Genomic DNA, 16176 nt, shown 5'->3' on the forward strand with positions numbered 1-16176 from the left:
GACTCTTCCAAGATCTTCTAATTTATACTGAGTAAACAACTCAAAAAATTGGATGTAGCATAAATAGTAGATTCAAGTCTCCCAGCTGTCTTAAACAGTTATAAGCCTTCTCTGGCCAACTTGAATTTTGGCCAAAAAGTCAAGACCACATTGGTGCCATGAGAAGCAGCAAGTCGTAGTGGATAGGGCCCGGGCTTGTGCGTCAGAAGGTCATGGGTTCTCATCCCAGCTCCACCACTTGTCTGCTCTGTGGCCTTGGGCAAGTCACTTCACTTCTCTGTGCCTCAGTTCCATCATCTGTAAAAGGGGGACTCAGACTGTGAGCCCCATGTGGGACAGGGACTATATCTAACCCAATTTGCTCATGTCCACCCTAGTACTTAGTACAGTGCCTTGCATATAGTAAGCACTTAACAAATACCACAATTATTATTATCATTATTATTATTTCTTGATTTAGCTCCTTTTTTGTCTGTGTCATGTGTATATATATCAATGATTAGAACTCAGGTTTGTTTTACGGATGATAATCTTATGGGTAGGGATTAGTAAGGGTTGTGGCTAGGATTTGCCCAGGGCAGTCTAGTATATAACATTGACCTTTTTCAGCTTAAGCATGAGTGTTTCCAAACCTGTTTGAAATTTTATGTATATCTTTGCATGCTGGTTTCTAGAGCAGAATCATCAGTTTGTTGTTTTTTTCCATGCTTGGGTGAATGCTAAAACGACTGTTCAAATGCTTATAGCCAGATATGTTGGAAGAATTTCCTGGAAGCATACTTGGGCACCAGATTCCAGGTCTCTAGCTGCATCCTCAAGCATAGCTGTGGAGCATAAAGGGAACAGTAATGGCTTAATGCATATCCCTACTTTACTCCATTAATGATGGGGGAAGGAACAGGAGAAGAACCTCCAACTCTGAACTGTCTGCACCCTCTCAACTGGGAAGGTGCTTTAGGATATTAAAATTCTCAGGATCAGTAGAGTTTTTCAGTAGCTTCCTGAGCCTAAGCCTGCTGATTGTAGCAAATGCCTTTGAGTTGGCTACGGTTACTGTATGGACATCTTGACATTATTTCCTGGACTCAGGAAAATTCATGTGTGTTATTTCTCTTGCAGTCCAAAGCCATATTATGATTCACGAGTTCATGTTAAAGTTGTTCTTCAGAACTCTGTCCAGAAAGATTCTGAATAGAATTTGCCAGGAGTGGAAAACTGGTTAATAGTAAGATAGTTTCCACAGTCATTTTCCTCACCTTTCTTGAATGTGGAGATGATGGTGGTACCTTTGAAATCCTGAAGCATTTTCTCAATGTTTCATATACTTGGGAAGAGCTTTTTTTGATATCAGAACACAGTTCTCATCCAATACAACTCAGATGCGGGAGTATTATTTTACTTATAGGTCTGACCATAATGTTGGAGCATTCCCTTCTCCTGGGAACATTAACCTTACTGTTAACATTAACATTAATCTTTGTTTTACTGACTAAATTTTCTGCGGGGTTTGTCCTAAGCTCTTTGGTCTTAGTCTCTTTCACCAGCTCTCCCTCTACTTCCCATCCCCTTCCCGTGGAAGTGTCTCAAGGCTCCAGCCTGTGTCCCTTTCTCTACTTCCTTTCTTAGGGAGCTTCTCTGCTCTCTTATGGCTCAACTATCACCTGAAAGACTACTAAATCTACCACCCTCTCCCTCACCTCTCTCTTTCTCTTCAGTTTTACATTTTCTCTTTAAAGAGATGTCAGCCAGTCAGTCAATTGTACTTACTGAGTGCTACTGTGTGCAGAGTACTTGGGAGAGTACAGTATGACACCTTAACAGGCACATTTCCTGACCACAATGAGCTTACAGTCTAGGGAGATGGCCATTAATATAAATAAATAAATTATGGTTAGGTAACTAAGTGCTATAGGGCTGGGAGGGGGGATGAATAAAGGGAGCAATTCACCAGCTTCATGTTTACTATGGCAACAACTAAAATCTTCATCTTCCTTCCTAATTTCTCTCTTCCACCTAACTTCCCATCAAAGATGACCACACGTCCATTTTCCCTGCCTCTGAAGTCATTATGCTTGCCTTTCTCCTCTTTCAATCCATGTTCAATCTGTCACCAATTCCTGTTTTCCCTTTGCTGATGTCTCCATTTCTCTTCATCCAAATGACTTTCCACTTTCCCTTCCTCCAAATGACCACCATCTTGGTTCAAGCACTGAAAAATGTTGGTATTTATAAGGGCTTACTATATGCCAAGCGCTGTTCTAAGTGCTGGGGTATAAACTAATCAGGTTGGACAAAGTCCCTGTCTCACATGGGGTTCATCGTCTTAATCCCCATTTTACGGATGAGGGAACCGAGGCACAGAGAAGTGAAGTGACTTGTTCAAGGTCACACAGCAGACAGGTGACAGCCAGAATTACAACCCAGGTCCTTCTGACTCCCTGGCCCAGGTTCTACCACTAGATACTTGGTATATACCAATTTGAATATTGCATCAGCCTCCTTACAATTTTTCCTTTTTCCAGGCAATCCTTCACTCTGATGCCTGGATTATTTTTCTAAAATGCCATTTGGTACATGTCTCCCTATTCTTCAAAAACCTAGAATGGTTACCCATTCCTTCCATACCAAGCAGAAACCTCTGGCCAGTTGGTTTAAAACACTTAAGGAGCTGTCTCCCTGCTACTTATTCAATCTTTTCTGCCACTCTACCCCGGGTTGAACTACTTGTTTCTCTTCAACTAACCTACTCACTCTGCCTTGTTCTTGTTTTGTACTTGTGACCTGTTGCACCAAAGCTTTTCCCCTGGGTGGGTCTCCTTTCCCCTTCAATTCCCACAGATCTCAGCTCTCCTTCATCTTCACAGCCCTCTGAAATCACTCTTCCTCCTGTAGTCTTTTTCTGATGAATTTATAATACCCAGAAACTACCACTTGAGCACTCTGTACCACTTAAGTGCTCACAACGTCCCAAATATATGTACTGATGTGCATAGCTTCTCCTGGGATGGTGGACCAGCAGGGAGGAAGGATGTGGGGACCTGTGGTCTCTAAGCAATTTCTAGCTGGTCAAACCCCCACTCCCTTCCCCTGTGCCTCAGTTTGCATGCCCTGAAGAGTTCTACCCCTGCTTACTGGGCTTTTAAATATGGACCGAGTAAATGCCATATATAATGGCAACGTACTTTCTAATATTAGCTAACATTATGAGAGTAGTGAAAGCTGGGAATTTTTATTAATGTTTGTCACAAATCACTCTCAGCAGGTGGTAACCTTCAGTCCCCTGTCCCTCTCCATGCTTCTTAGTCCAGACCCCCTCTTTTCATCAGGACCACACATAGCCTCAGGCTGCTCCCTCAGGCTGAGTTCCAAAGTGGTGGGCTTCGATGGGCTTGGATTATGATGCCACTTCATAGCAGTTGGCATTCCGTCTTCCCCCTACATTTATTTACCTTTTTCCTTCCCCTTTCTCTTGGTTGGATGGGATGTCCAATTCCCTAGAGCTCATGCGTTTGGGCAGCTAACTGCATTCTATTCCAAACTGTCTCTTGTCCATTGCCTTAACTCTCCCTTTAGAAAAATGCCCTGCAAACCTGTACTTCCATCACCCTCTGCCCAGATTCAAACCCCAGTTCTCCTCATCTGGTGAGCATGAGACCTGCAGGTTCAGGGGAACCTCCTCAGGAACAATGACAACAATCGAAATGAGGATTTGTGGAAAACAATTTATTGGAACAAATGGTTGAAATGGACACAATTCAGCAAAACTCAAGAGTAAAAACTGAACTGCTAAAAATGATCTTGGTTACAATGTAAAACAGACCATAGCGTTTATTTTTAAACAGCTTTTCTGAGCAAGGGCACCATGGAAATGGTGAATGAATCTGTGTCCAATCCAATCCAAAGACCTTGAACATATCTTTGGAAAAATCAATGTGTAAACACAAAAGGAAGAATAACTCCTGGGAGAGGAGGCTAGCACCTTTATTTTCACGTTTACAATAACAGATAATTGTTTTACTCTGTTGTAGACCATGAGAGGGTTGGCAAGAAGCAATTGAGAAACAAAATATTCCAAAGGATAAGTTTGCAAGCTCTATCCCCACTTAGCCTAGTGATGTGAAATATTCTGCTTCATTATTCCCTATTGACCTTTGACCAACTTTCATTTAGCTCCAAAGCATTGTCAGTATCTCGGGCCACATGGATTTATTGGAGTCTATGAACTCTTAGGCACTGAAATTTGTTAGTGGCAAAAACCTTAGGAGAATTAATGTTAATAGGCAATAATAGGCAAACCTCAAGCCTAGTCTTTTCTCTGTGAAATGACAGAAAGAAAACAAGAATCCTCTCACCCACCCACCTTATGGTCCTATTTAAAAAAAAAATTTTTAAAGGAAGGTAAAAAAAAAATAAGGCTGCAAATAAACCTCCAAAAAAGGCAAAATGATGCCCCAAATATGCTGCTTCTCCTTTACTTGTTGAGCACTACCACAAATAGGGTGCCTATTGTTTAGATGTTAAAATGCCCCTGTCTAGGCAGGCCTTTTAATTTTGGGTGGGGCTGGGAGAGAGGTAGGAGGAAATGAAGGCTAAAGGAATGGGTGCAAAGGTACAGTTGGCAGCCGCGGAGTAGGGAGTGAAGTTCTGTGCATATAAAATGAACTATCGTTCTGTGGCGTCCCATTCTTTTCTCTTTCTTAAAGCAAGTTCATCAGGTGGCTCAAAAGTAACGCTAACCACATCTTATTTTTGATTTTTAAGGAGGGGATGGAATAGGAAAATGGGTGGGGGGGGGAAGGGAAGAATATACAACATGCCCTTGGAGCCGGCTAGACCCTCCTTTTCAGTCGATGGAGATCTTTCTGGAAACCGTTTGATAGAAAACCCCTTGGAGTAGGGCATGGTAGTCGGGCACCCGAAACAGATGGCGTTCTCCGTAGGCGACATCGTATTCCGTGGTCTTGCCCGTGACCAGGACTCGGATGTTGGGTTCGTTGGCATGGCGGCCCACCACCAGTACATAGATCTCGATGCCAGCTCGCTGTGCTTCCTGGACTGCAGCTTCGATTGCCTTCCCGGTGATGCCCTGGGAATTACCATCGGAGAAGAGCAGCAGCCTCTTCTTCACCCCTCTCGGAGAGGATTTCTGGTAGAGGGTCGTCACGTACCGGATGGCAGCGTTGACATCTGTGGCGTCATTAATGAATTCCATGTCATCGATGATGCTGGCGATCTCTGTGTAATTCTGTAGGAACTGGGCCTCTAGCTTCTGCTGGTTCCTGCCGCTGTACTGGACGACAGAGACGCGGACGTCGGCAGTGTCGGTCTTGTCGGCGGAGAGGAATCGCTCCGCCAGGCGCTTCACGAACTGTTTGCTGGTTTTAAAATTGTGGCTGCCCACACTGGTAGAGCTGTCCACCAAAATAGTGATGTCTGAGGAAGAGGTGAACTTGACTACGGAGGAGAAAGGTACAGGACAAAGTTGTCTGTTACGCTGAGAGACATTTGGGTGTCATATAGCTCTACTCATCGTCATCATCAATGGTATTTAAGTATTTACTACATGCAGAGTGCTGTCTTAAGCACTTGGGAGAGCACAGTTGGTAGACGCGTTGCCTGCCCACAAGAATCTTACAGTCTTGAGGGACTCCCCAAATCACTACTAATTCAATACTCAATCAGAAGGCCTAAGTAGAAGGAGAACTGAATGATAGCACTTTCACGGCATAAGAGCCTCCCTATCCACAACCCCTCAATTCTTTGGAAAGTGAGATTCTTACAAAAGCAGCCTAAGGCCTCCATTTTGTTTTGTGGATTGAGTTGGGCAAAGCTGGCAATTGATTGACTAGTGGCATGGACTATGTTCCAAAACGGCCTTCTAGCTTTAAGACTTCATACGTGTTAATATTTTCTCCTATCCACCCAAACTGCTACCTTGACCACTGCCTCAACCTTCTTACTGACCTCCTTGCCTTTTGTCTCTCGTCTCTCCAGTCCATACTTCACTCCGCTGCCTGACTCATTTTCCTACGAAAACATTCAGTCCATGTCTTTCCACTCCTCAAAACCCTCCAAGAGTTGTCTATCCATCTCTGTATTAAATAACTCCTTACCATCAGCTTTAAAGCACTCAATCAGGTCATCCCATCTTACCTTACCTCCCTCTGGCCTGGAATTTGCCCCACCTCATATCCAACTCTCTCCATCTTCAAGCCCTACTAAAACCATGCCTACTCCAAGACACCTTCCCTGTCTAAGCCCTCGCTTCAGCACCTCCTATGCACTTGGGACTGTATTCCTTAAGCACGTTGAAAGTCCCCCACCCCCCACTCCCCAGCACAACACTTTCGTTCATATTTGTAAATTATTTTATTATCTGTCTCTCCCTCTAGTCTGTAAGCTCCCATTGGAAAGGGATCATCTCTATTGTTTCCTACTCTCCCAAGTTCTTAGTATAGTTCTCTGCATTTGCTCATTCAATTGTATTTATTGAGCGCTTAATGTGTACAAAGCACTGTACTAAGCACTTGGGCACAGTACAATATAACAGACACATTCCTCCCCACAACAAGCTCACAGTCTGCACAGGGTAAGTGCTAAACATCTAGTTGATTAAAGACCACCAGTAGGACTAGACAAGGCAGCTGGCTTTGGGGCTCACCCACAAGTCTGGAATCCTTGTTATTAATAATAATAACAGTGACATTTGTTAAGTTCTCACTATGTGCCGAGTAGTTTTAAGCACTGGGGTAGATACAAGGTAATCAGGTTGTCCTGTGTGGGGCTCACAGTCTTAATCCCCATTTTACAGATGAGGCAACTGAGCCATAGAGAAGTCAAGTGACTTGCCCAGAGTGACACAGCTGATCAGTGGCAGAGCCAGAATCAGAACCCATGACCTCTGACTCCCAACCCTGGGCTCTTTCCACTAAGCCACAATGCTTCTTATTCAAGGGGAGGAGCTTCTGAAGGACTTCTCCTGCTCACAGTAGGTTAAGCTACAACCTGGAGGAGGACATGGGATGGGGTTTCCCTCTTTAGCCCAGGGTTGTCTCTGAAAGGGGTGTGGGGTTGCCTTAGTGGTTTGACCTCAGCAGCTGAGAAATGACCCTCTTGTGGAGGATCCCAGTGTGACTAAAAATAGAACTGATGTATTTCCAACCCTGATTCTTCCTTTGGGAGTAGAGACCTACAAAAGTGTCAGATTAGTTCTTTGCCTTTTCTCTCCTTCATTCTCCCTTGAACTGAACTTTCCTTCCTTTAACCACATTTCAAAGATGGTGTTGTCCAAGATGGATTGCCCTTAAGACTGACCTCTTCAGACTGAAGGTTTTGGGTTTTTTTGCTCTTTGCCTGATCTGCACTCCATCTAACCTGCCACAACTGTGAAGGGCCACAGGCTATCGCAACTTTAAAGTAATGATGCATAATAGGTGGATTTTAAATATCCAGATGGTAGAAGCATTGGCAGAATGATGATAACTACTATATTTGTAAAATTCTATGATCCAAGCACTGCACCAAGTCCTGAGGTAGATAAAAGATAATCAGGTTCGACATAGTCTCTGTCCCCCATGAGGCTAACAGTCTATGGGGGATGGAGAAAAGGTAGTCCACTTCTATTTTACAGATGAGGAACCTGAGGTACAGATAAGTTACTTGCCCAAATTCACACAGCAGGCAGGTGATGCACACAGGATTGGAACCCAGGTCCTCTGATTTCCAGGCCTGTGCTCTTTCTATTAGGCCATGCAGTGGCCCCTGATACTTTGGTCCTCTTGGGCCAGGAAAAGAGCATACCAGTGTCTGTTTGTCACATTAAAAATATCAGACCCACGAGGGAAGCTGTAAGCAGCAGGTTTTTGAACGACCACCATTGTTTTCCTCCTTCTGGTTATTTAACTAGTATTAAGTAATACTCACTTGGGCATGTGTAGTCAGGACATTTCTTCTCTGTAAAAAAAAACAACAACACAGTAATAACCTATTAGCAGATTCATTATAGTCTCTTTGGTTTTAACCACTGTTGGAGTGAATAGCATTGTATCTTTGCAGAGTGCTGAGATATTCTTCTTGGGTTTACCAGTTGACAATAGTAATACTTGCATGCCCATTGCCCAGCAATGGATTAAGCAGTGCAGATTTACTGAGAACAAATGCATTCTTCTGTGAGGTTTGAAATAGTCTCATTTCAATTCCAGACCAAGCGAGTTTTTAGAATTGTATGTATAGCTGCCTTTTCTTTCGTTATCACAGGGATTTTTTGAACAGTTTGAAATAGGAGAATCTATCCCTTTTCCAGGATGCTGAGTCATTTCATTTCTGCCATTCTAAAATCCCCTTTCCTTGTGGAATCACACAAAATCATGACCCTTGATCTCTTCTCATTCACTCCCCCTTTTCCCACCCCCATAGCTTTCTAGCTTATGTATTCGAGCCCTTAAATGTGCTTTGTGAGTACTCAAGGAATGCGTGTTGACGAACTACTTATTCCTGAGATTACTGACACTTTGAGTTCCTCTCTAGCAAATTGCTTAGAATGATTAATAAATGCCTGCCCCATAACCTAGGAGTGACCTTTTAATGCCTTGTTTCTCAGAGAAAGGACTCATTCATTCTCACCAATGCAGATCTGGGAGGTAATATTCTTCAGGAAAGCATCGTCCAGCAGTTCTGCATAATTTTCTTTTGAAATTGATAGGCCTTTTTTCTGACCGGGAGCCGGTGCTTCACAAGTAACTGCACTCAATCCCTCTTGGTTTGAAGGTTTGGAAAATATATCATTTATGCCTACTGCAACAACCTGCCAAAAAAAGAAATACACTGATTGTGCATCATTGTAAATTTGCTTAGTGCGAACTTCATTTTTGACCTCCAATGTATAAATACTGTTTGGAACAAGGCGGATTACTTTGCTCTTGCCAGAATCTATTTTGAAAGGGGTTAGTTGCTTGGGCTGTAACACTGGTTTTCCTTTGCTGGGGCTCAAACGGCTGCCTGACCCAGGCGAGTTGTCTTACCTGGGCTCCTGTTTGGCAGAGGGCATTGAGGGGAGAAGGATCTCTCTTTGTGTCAGATCGCCCATCGGTGATAACGATGGCGATTCTCTGATTCCCATCAGGTCGACCAAGGGTGTTACTGGCAAAGTCCAGGGCCTCCCCAGTGAAGGTGCCACCGGCAATCCAGTTCAGTTTCTTCACAGCTCTGAAAATGCAATGGAAAATCAAGGTGGGATCCTGTTTGAGAGCAGCAGCCAAGTTCCTCTAAATTTCTTGAGTTACCACTTAAATGTTCATTTTTCCTCCTAATTTCTCCCACCATCTCTGATTACTGCATCCCCCTTCATTTTTCTTTTCTTAGGTTATATCCTGTAGCCTTATCAATAGGTCTGTAATTCGACAAGCTGGGGTCCAACTTTTTCCCCCTTCTTTGGCCTTTTCCAGTCCTGAACCTGTGATTAGAATGGAGCAGGATATATATTTTTAGGGATATGTGGGCATCTGCCTGCCTTTTCCTCTACTTATCTTTTCCTTCTAATCTTTCTCCACTTAATCTCTTCTTCATCATTTTCTTTATTCTTTGATAGTCATTCTGTCCCTTTTCTCCCCTAATTTTTCTCCTTTGATTCTGCGGTATCCTACTTTCACCTATTCAAGTGTGGGGCACATTTAGCAAGGAAAGTAGAAGTTAATTTGGAAGGCCTGCATGGAAATGTGATGTCAGAAAACTTTGCAGATGGGGAGAGCTGTAATCTGTCAGATTAGGATGGGGAGAGAGTGCCAGGTTGGAGGATGAGATGAGCAGAAAGTTAGCAGAAGAAGTGATATGAGAGAAGCACAGAGAATAGGTTAGCTTAAGAGGATTGAAGAGTGTGAGTTGTGGGGTAGTGGGAGAAGAAAGTGGATAAGTAGGTGGGAGACAGCGAATTAAATGCCTTGATGACAATTGTCAGAAATCTCTGTGTGATGCAGAGAAGAATGAGCAATGATTTAACGTTTTTGAGAAATGAAGGGATGCTTGGCAGAGTAACTTTAAAAAATGATCTGAGTGAAATATGAACTGGAGGAAGGGAGAGATTAGAAGCAAGGAGATTAGAGAAGAGGCAGATGCAGCAGTCAAGTCAGAATGTGTGGCAAGGATCTGGACCCAGGATAATGACCATTTAGAAGGAGAGGGGAGGATCAAGAAATTGTTGTGGAGGAAGAACTGACAGGATCTGTGGGTGAAAGGGAGAGGGGTGTCGAGGATAGTGCCAAGATTACTGGCTTGAGAGATCAGGAGAATAGTGGTGGTGTTACTTGTGAAGAAAAGTTAGGTGGAAGAGAGGATTTGGGTGGGAAGATGAGTTCTGCTATAGACATATTGAGCGTGAAGTGCCAGGGGCCCATCCATCTAAAGATGTCCTAAGGGCCGGAGGAAATGCAAGATTTCAGAGAAGGAGAGAGATCAGGGAGATTTGGGAGTTCATTTACATAAAGGTAGGAGTTTGTCATGGAAGTGGCTGAGTTCCCCAAAGGAATGACAGTAAATTGAGAAGAGAGGGATACCCACAGTTAGGGAATAGAATTGGAGGAGGTGGTGGCAAAAGTCAGTGAAAAAGAAGAATCGGCCAAAGAAAGAGGAGAACCGCAAGAGAACTGGGCCAGAAAAACTGAGGTAAGACAATGTTTCCAGGAAAAAGGAATGATTTATAGCTTCAAAGGTAGCTGAAAGGTTGAGGAGGATAAGCATAGAGTCCATTAAATTGAGTGAGAAGGAGGACATTGGTAAACTTGGAAATTGAAATCAGGTTCTAGATTGGTCAAGAAGGGAAATGGAAAAGAGGAAGTGGAGGTAGCAGATACAGATGACCCTTTTGAAGAGTTTGGAAGGATTGGGAGAAAGGAGATTGGGCTTAGTATAATGCTCTGCACACTGTAAATGCTCAATAAATGCAACAATGAATGAATGGGTTTGCTTGAAGGAAGGGGAGAAGAAGCTGTTGGAGAAGCTAACAGAAGAAGTTAAAGCAGAAAAGTGGATACAAGTTGTTGGAGATAGAAGGAATGGAGTTGGTCATTCTTCTTCTATAGCTCTCCAAGTTGAGTGTGTTGGGCTTTGATTCTGGTGGACTGATCAAATTCCAGGATCTCAGTGATTTAGCTCCCCTTGCCCTTATATGTTAGGATGTAGGTGACGCTGATGAAACTTCTCAGAAGTCAGAAGTAACTTCTGCATTAGCTCAAGGTTTTGGTGATATATAAGTCTTGGAACACTGTACATATAAATGTTCTGTAGACTTTCCATTTGAACTGTAGGTCGATGCTGTTTCGACACCACATTCTCCAAGGCATGCTGGCCTTTGTGATCCAATCTGTACTTTGATTATCTGCACATTATTGTTCAGCGTGGGGCCTGATTACTAAAACTGAGGCCTGGATTGCTGATGAAAATCTTTGGTTGTACTTAAGCAGGCTGATTCAAAAATCTTGGTTTTCTTCAGACTTGCATTTTAGTCTACGAAGCAATTCAGAAAAGCCTGTGTGTCATCCTGGGTGTATGTGTGCCCAGAACAGAGCCATCATTGTATATAGCAACTCTGTATAATGGTTTCAAAGATATCTGATGTGCTCGTAATGTATTCACCCAAAAAACATTTCGGAGGACAAGAACATAATCTTAGCAGCACCTTCAGTGTCTTTTATTTCAGCCTTAAAAATGTCTCAATTGAACAACTGTTTGGTGTATGTCCTTGCATAACCTTGGCTTCCCACACATGCTCATGTGCAAGGCTGTTTCTTTCAAAGCATCTTCCAACATTATGTTACACGGTGCCCTGATAGGCTTTTCTCATCGGAAGACCATTTCCTAATTCTGTTGTCACATTTGGCCAAAATTCAGTGGAAAACATGCATTCTGGCAGAACTGAGTCTGTTACACAATCCTGATTTACTAGGTAATTTCATTGTGACATGAAAGACTTTATCACTTTGGAGAATCCTTAAACTCTTGGTAAGTTCCTCAGGGTAGCCAAACTCGTTGTTTGTAGTCAGATATCACATCTCCTGGGAGGATCAAGCATCTTTGTATGGTTTCTGACTACAGTTTTGTTCCTTACATTCTTCCTATTTCTGCTGTGCAGTAAAATCATGGCTGCTCTTCTACACCTGGTCTAAAACCATGATTCAATTCTTCGAATTCAAAAGCTTCTCACATTTGTTTTTTTAAAATGGTATTTATGATGCGTTTTACCGTGTACCAGGCACTGAACTAAGCACTGGGGTAGATACAACGTAATCAGGTGGGATACAGTCCCTGTCCCACATGGGGCTCACAGTCTTAAACCCCATTTTAAGGTGAGGTAACAGACTTGCCCAAGGTCACACAGAGACAAGTGGCAGAGGCTGGATTAGAACCAGCCAAAGTAATCTGTACATTATCTACTCCACCATGCTGTATCTCTGACAATGATAAACCTAGAAGAACTCTGACTAAAGAGAGCAAGGAAATGTCATATAGCTTTCAATCACCCTTCTCACACTATTTCTTAAAAATGGAGGTGACTCTGGCATCTTTGAAATGAAGTGACTTCTTAGCATTCCACATACGGAAAATTAAACCTGCCCAAGTATTAAATAGTACACCCCTCGCTGACTTGCATTTTGGGAGGTAACCATCAGATTTGGGAAGTTTGAACATGTTGCCAACTATGGCAGTGGCTCTCTCAAAATTAGAATGAAGGCCATATCCATACATGGGCAAATTTTCTGGGCAGGGAACTGAGTCTATCAACTCTGGTATTGTACTCTCCCAGGCTCTTAATTCAGTGCTTTGCACACAGTAAGCACTCAATAAATGATTGATTTCTTCTCTTCCTAAGGCCTTATTTGCAGCATGGCATAAGCATGGCAGACCTAGTAATAATAATAATGATGGCATTTGTTAAGCGCTTACTATGTGCAAAGCATTGTTCTAAGCACTAGGGAGAATACAAGGTGATCAGGTTATCCCACGAGGGGCTCACAGTCTTACATTTTACAGATGAGGTAACTGAGGCTCAGAGAAGTTAAGGGACTTGCCCAAGGTCACACAGCTGACAAGTGGAGGAGCCAGGATTTGAACCCATGACCTCTGACTCCCCACCCCATGCTCTTTCCACTGAGCCATGCTGCCTGGTAGTCAGAATGCCATTCTTTCTAATCCCAGCTCCGCCACTTGTCCGCTGTGTGACTCTGAGCACATCACTCCACTTCTCTGGGCCTCCGTTACCTCATCTGTAAAATGGGGATTGAGACTTTGAGTCCAACATGGGATGGGGACTGTGTCCAATCTGATTTCCCTGTAATCACCCCAGTGCTTAGCACAGTACCTGGCAGATAGTATGCACGTGACAATTCCCATTATTATTAATAGTAGATGATGGAGTAAATTCAAGTAGGAGTGGACTACAATCTTAAAGGAGTTCTTCCTAGGCAATATCGAGAATGGGACCACCAACCTTAAAAGAAGTTTCGGGGCAGTGGCTGTAGATCCAAATAAATTGTTCAGGGATGTTTTGAAGTTGTTGGTTTGATAACGGTCAGTGCAGTTAGGGATACCAGAACTTGATGTTCAAGCTCCTTATCTTGATCAGAGTTCCATAACACACATTTCTGATGGATTTCCTTTTGTCAGCCTCATGAAATTTCTAATAAGTACACTTTTGATTAATTAAATCTGGGCTTCCAGTGTTGTAGACAATTTTTTGGAGACACCCACTAATTATTTTCCCCTAGTGGTAGTGGCAGTTGAAACTTTTTTTTCAGAAAAATGCTTGAAATTCTCTTCATATTCTAAGGATTTGATGTTAGGCCACTTTCAGATGAGTTGACTGAATCCCTAGTAAAATTTAGTATTGTATCTAACAATGGTCCCAGTATAGCAATAGCATCGGTGATAAGAACAGCTTTCGGTTCTTGTTGTCCGATGATCATTTAGTCAGTAAAGTAGTACTGCTTGGCTCTTGGGTCCATTGATATATGTCTTCTCATTTGGTAACCGAAAGGTTGTGCTGCTCATCACTAGCGGCAGCAGAAAATGCTACTTCCTACTACATTAGCCACACATTGGCAGCCACATTTCCACCTTCAATTTCCTCCATACAGAAACTATTTCTCTGATTTTCACGAAGGACATTGCAGCCATTACATTATGACAGTACAGAGTTTCCTTCCGAATCAACTTTTGAAATGCAGGGTTTCTTGAATATTTGGTATCCTGTTCTTTTCAAGGGGAATAACATTTCGAGCTCATAGACACACACTTTTCTGAGCATTGCTAAGGGCTGCCCTGCAACTCGCAAAATCAATCTGAAAAATCCATCCAATCCAATTCCACTCTACAGTGCTCTCCTTTGGGGAAAGGCTGACTCACTGAACTGGCTGTTCACACCAAGGAGGGAACTTGAATCCCTGGAATAACCTTCCAGCTTCTTAATAGTTTTTGAATAGTTTCTCCAGGCTATGGGATTCAGTAAAAATAAAGGTCAGATCCTTAATTGAATGAAAGTCACATAATTACATTTTGCTATTTATACCCCATGCCACGGTTCACAAATTTGAAATGAACTTTCATTTTTCAGTGTAGTGGTCAGACTTTTAACTAGCAACACTGTACACTTTATAACAAAATTGAGAGCAGAGAACAAAGGAACTTGGGAAGTCCCATACCGTAAACTCTTTGGGTTTCATAAAAAAACACATTTAGCAATACAATTATAATATTCTCTGTTTTCAAATACAAAATGATTACCCACTCCTAAATAAGTTAGGGAATTCAGCAACACACACACATACGCATAACTGATATTTCTGAAAATCAGATGTTTAGCCTAAGATGGAGTCAAACATTCATGGCTTTTCATTGGTTCTTAGTCTCAGCTCTGACAGTATTATCCCATCACGTGCCAAGCCACAAGACTATACTTTTCATCCCAAAGCAAGATGTTCATAAATTTCCTTCATACTGGAGCAGAGCAGTGAATACTCAGTTAATAATCACTAGAGGCACTTGAAAGAACAAAATCCCATTCTTAGGAGGACAAAGCAAAAATCCCAAAGAAACAGAGACATCAAGGAAGGTGGCTGAATTTTGTTCTCAACCCTGTGATCCAATTTTTAAGCCTTTTCTTGAACTATTGCACAAAGGTTGGGCTTCTCCACTCCTGCAGTGTGACATCTGGTCTGCCCTGACTCAAATCACTGGAGCATTTATGGGGCAAGTGACCAAGTGGTCAGCCAGCCTCACAGCTGGATGAAACTAGCTAAGCTCTGGAGAGTTTATTCTTCCCCAATTCAAAGGCATCATTTTCATCACTGTCACAGCATGAGCCTCTGGACATGCACTGAAGTTATGTACTATGGTTATGAGGATTCTGGACTCCAATTTAGATGGTAAGTTGGGACTACTTTTTCTTTTCAGTTGATCTGTTTGGGAAATCTCTCTGATAAATGTTTGCTGATAGGTCTAGTTTAGAGCAATCAAAACACTGCAAGAATGTATTCTTGAATTCTGAAGTGCCTCACAAGTGAGATGCTTATGCTGTTAAATGGATGGAATTTGCAAATGCTGATACCTTAAATGACCACTTGGTTGGGGCAAAGAAAAAATAAAAATGGACATAGCAGATGAATTAAACACAGAGTTTTCAGGGCCAATAGTAATTTTTGCCCACTCTTCCTAAATGTCCAAATGGCTTACTTTGAGAAAATGTAGGTTGAAGACAACACATAGAAACATCCACATACTTATGAGTGTGAACTAGAAATATCAGCAATATTCACAAAAATGGTAGAATGTTTGTTCTCAATGCCTCCATGGCTACTCAACTGAGCCTCTTCCCTTCAGCAGGCCATTTCATAACTGATCCTTACCATCTGGGGCCTTTTATATAAAACATATTTTTTTCCAGCCAATTTTATAACGTTTTAATTGTCTTCTTAGATCCACTTTGAATTTACAGTCCAAAATTTAAAGTGTGTTTCACGTACTTTGCCAAGTTTCCTTTACCCCTGAGAGAACAAGAATGGCTCTTTAAAGGTTTTCTTTATACCTTATTCTTTAAACATGATGTCATGTTGGTTAATTTCTACTCTCTGCATTCAGGGTCAATTCCATTTTCACAAATTATTTATGGCCACAAGATTGAGGTGCCATCAT

The 16176-nt window shown here is 42.3% G+C and overlaps 1 protein-coding gene across 1 annotated transcript in view; it reads right to left on the bottom strand.

The window, feature by feature from the left end:
• Positions 1-3702: 3702 nt before the first annotated feature.
• The window catches only part of COL6A1 (collagen type VI alpha 1 chain), a 75575-nt gene continuing 63101 nt past the window's right edge, over positions 3703-16176 (bottom strand). The window contains exons 32-35 of the mRNA XM_029069164.1: positions 9021-9204; positions 8623-8803; positions 7924-7953; positions 3703-5454 (exon numbers count right to left, since the gene is read on the bottom strand). Coding sequence (XP_028924997.1) covers positions 4844-5454; positions 7924-7953; positions 8623-8803; positions 9021-9204 — 1006 coding nt within the window. The 3' untranslated portion in view covers positions 3703-4843. The remainder of the gene's footprint in view (positions 5455-7923; positions 7954-8622; positions 8804-9020; positions 9205-16176) is intronic.

This window comes from Ornithorhynchus anatinus, chromosome 7, assembly GCF_004115215.2.
Source record: "Ornithorhynchus anatinus isolate Pmale09 chromosome 7, mOrnAna1.pri.v4, whole genome shotgun sequence".
Taxonomy (NCBI): domain Eukaryota; kingdom Metazoa; phylum Chordata; class Mammalia; order Monotremata; family Ornithorhynchidae; genus Ornithorhynchus; species Ornithorhynchus anatinus.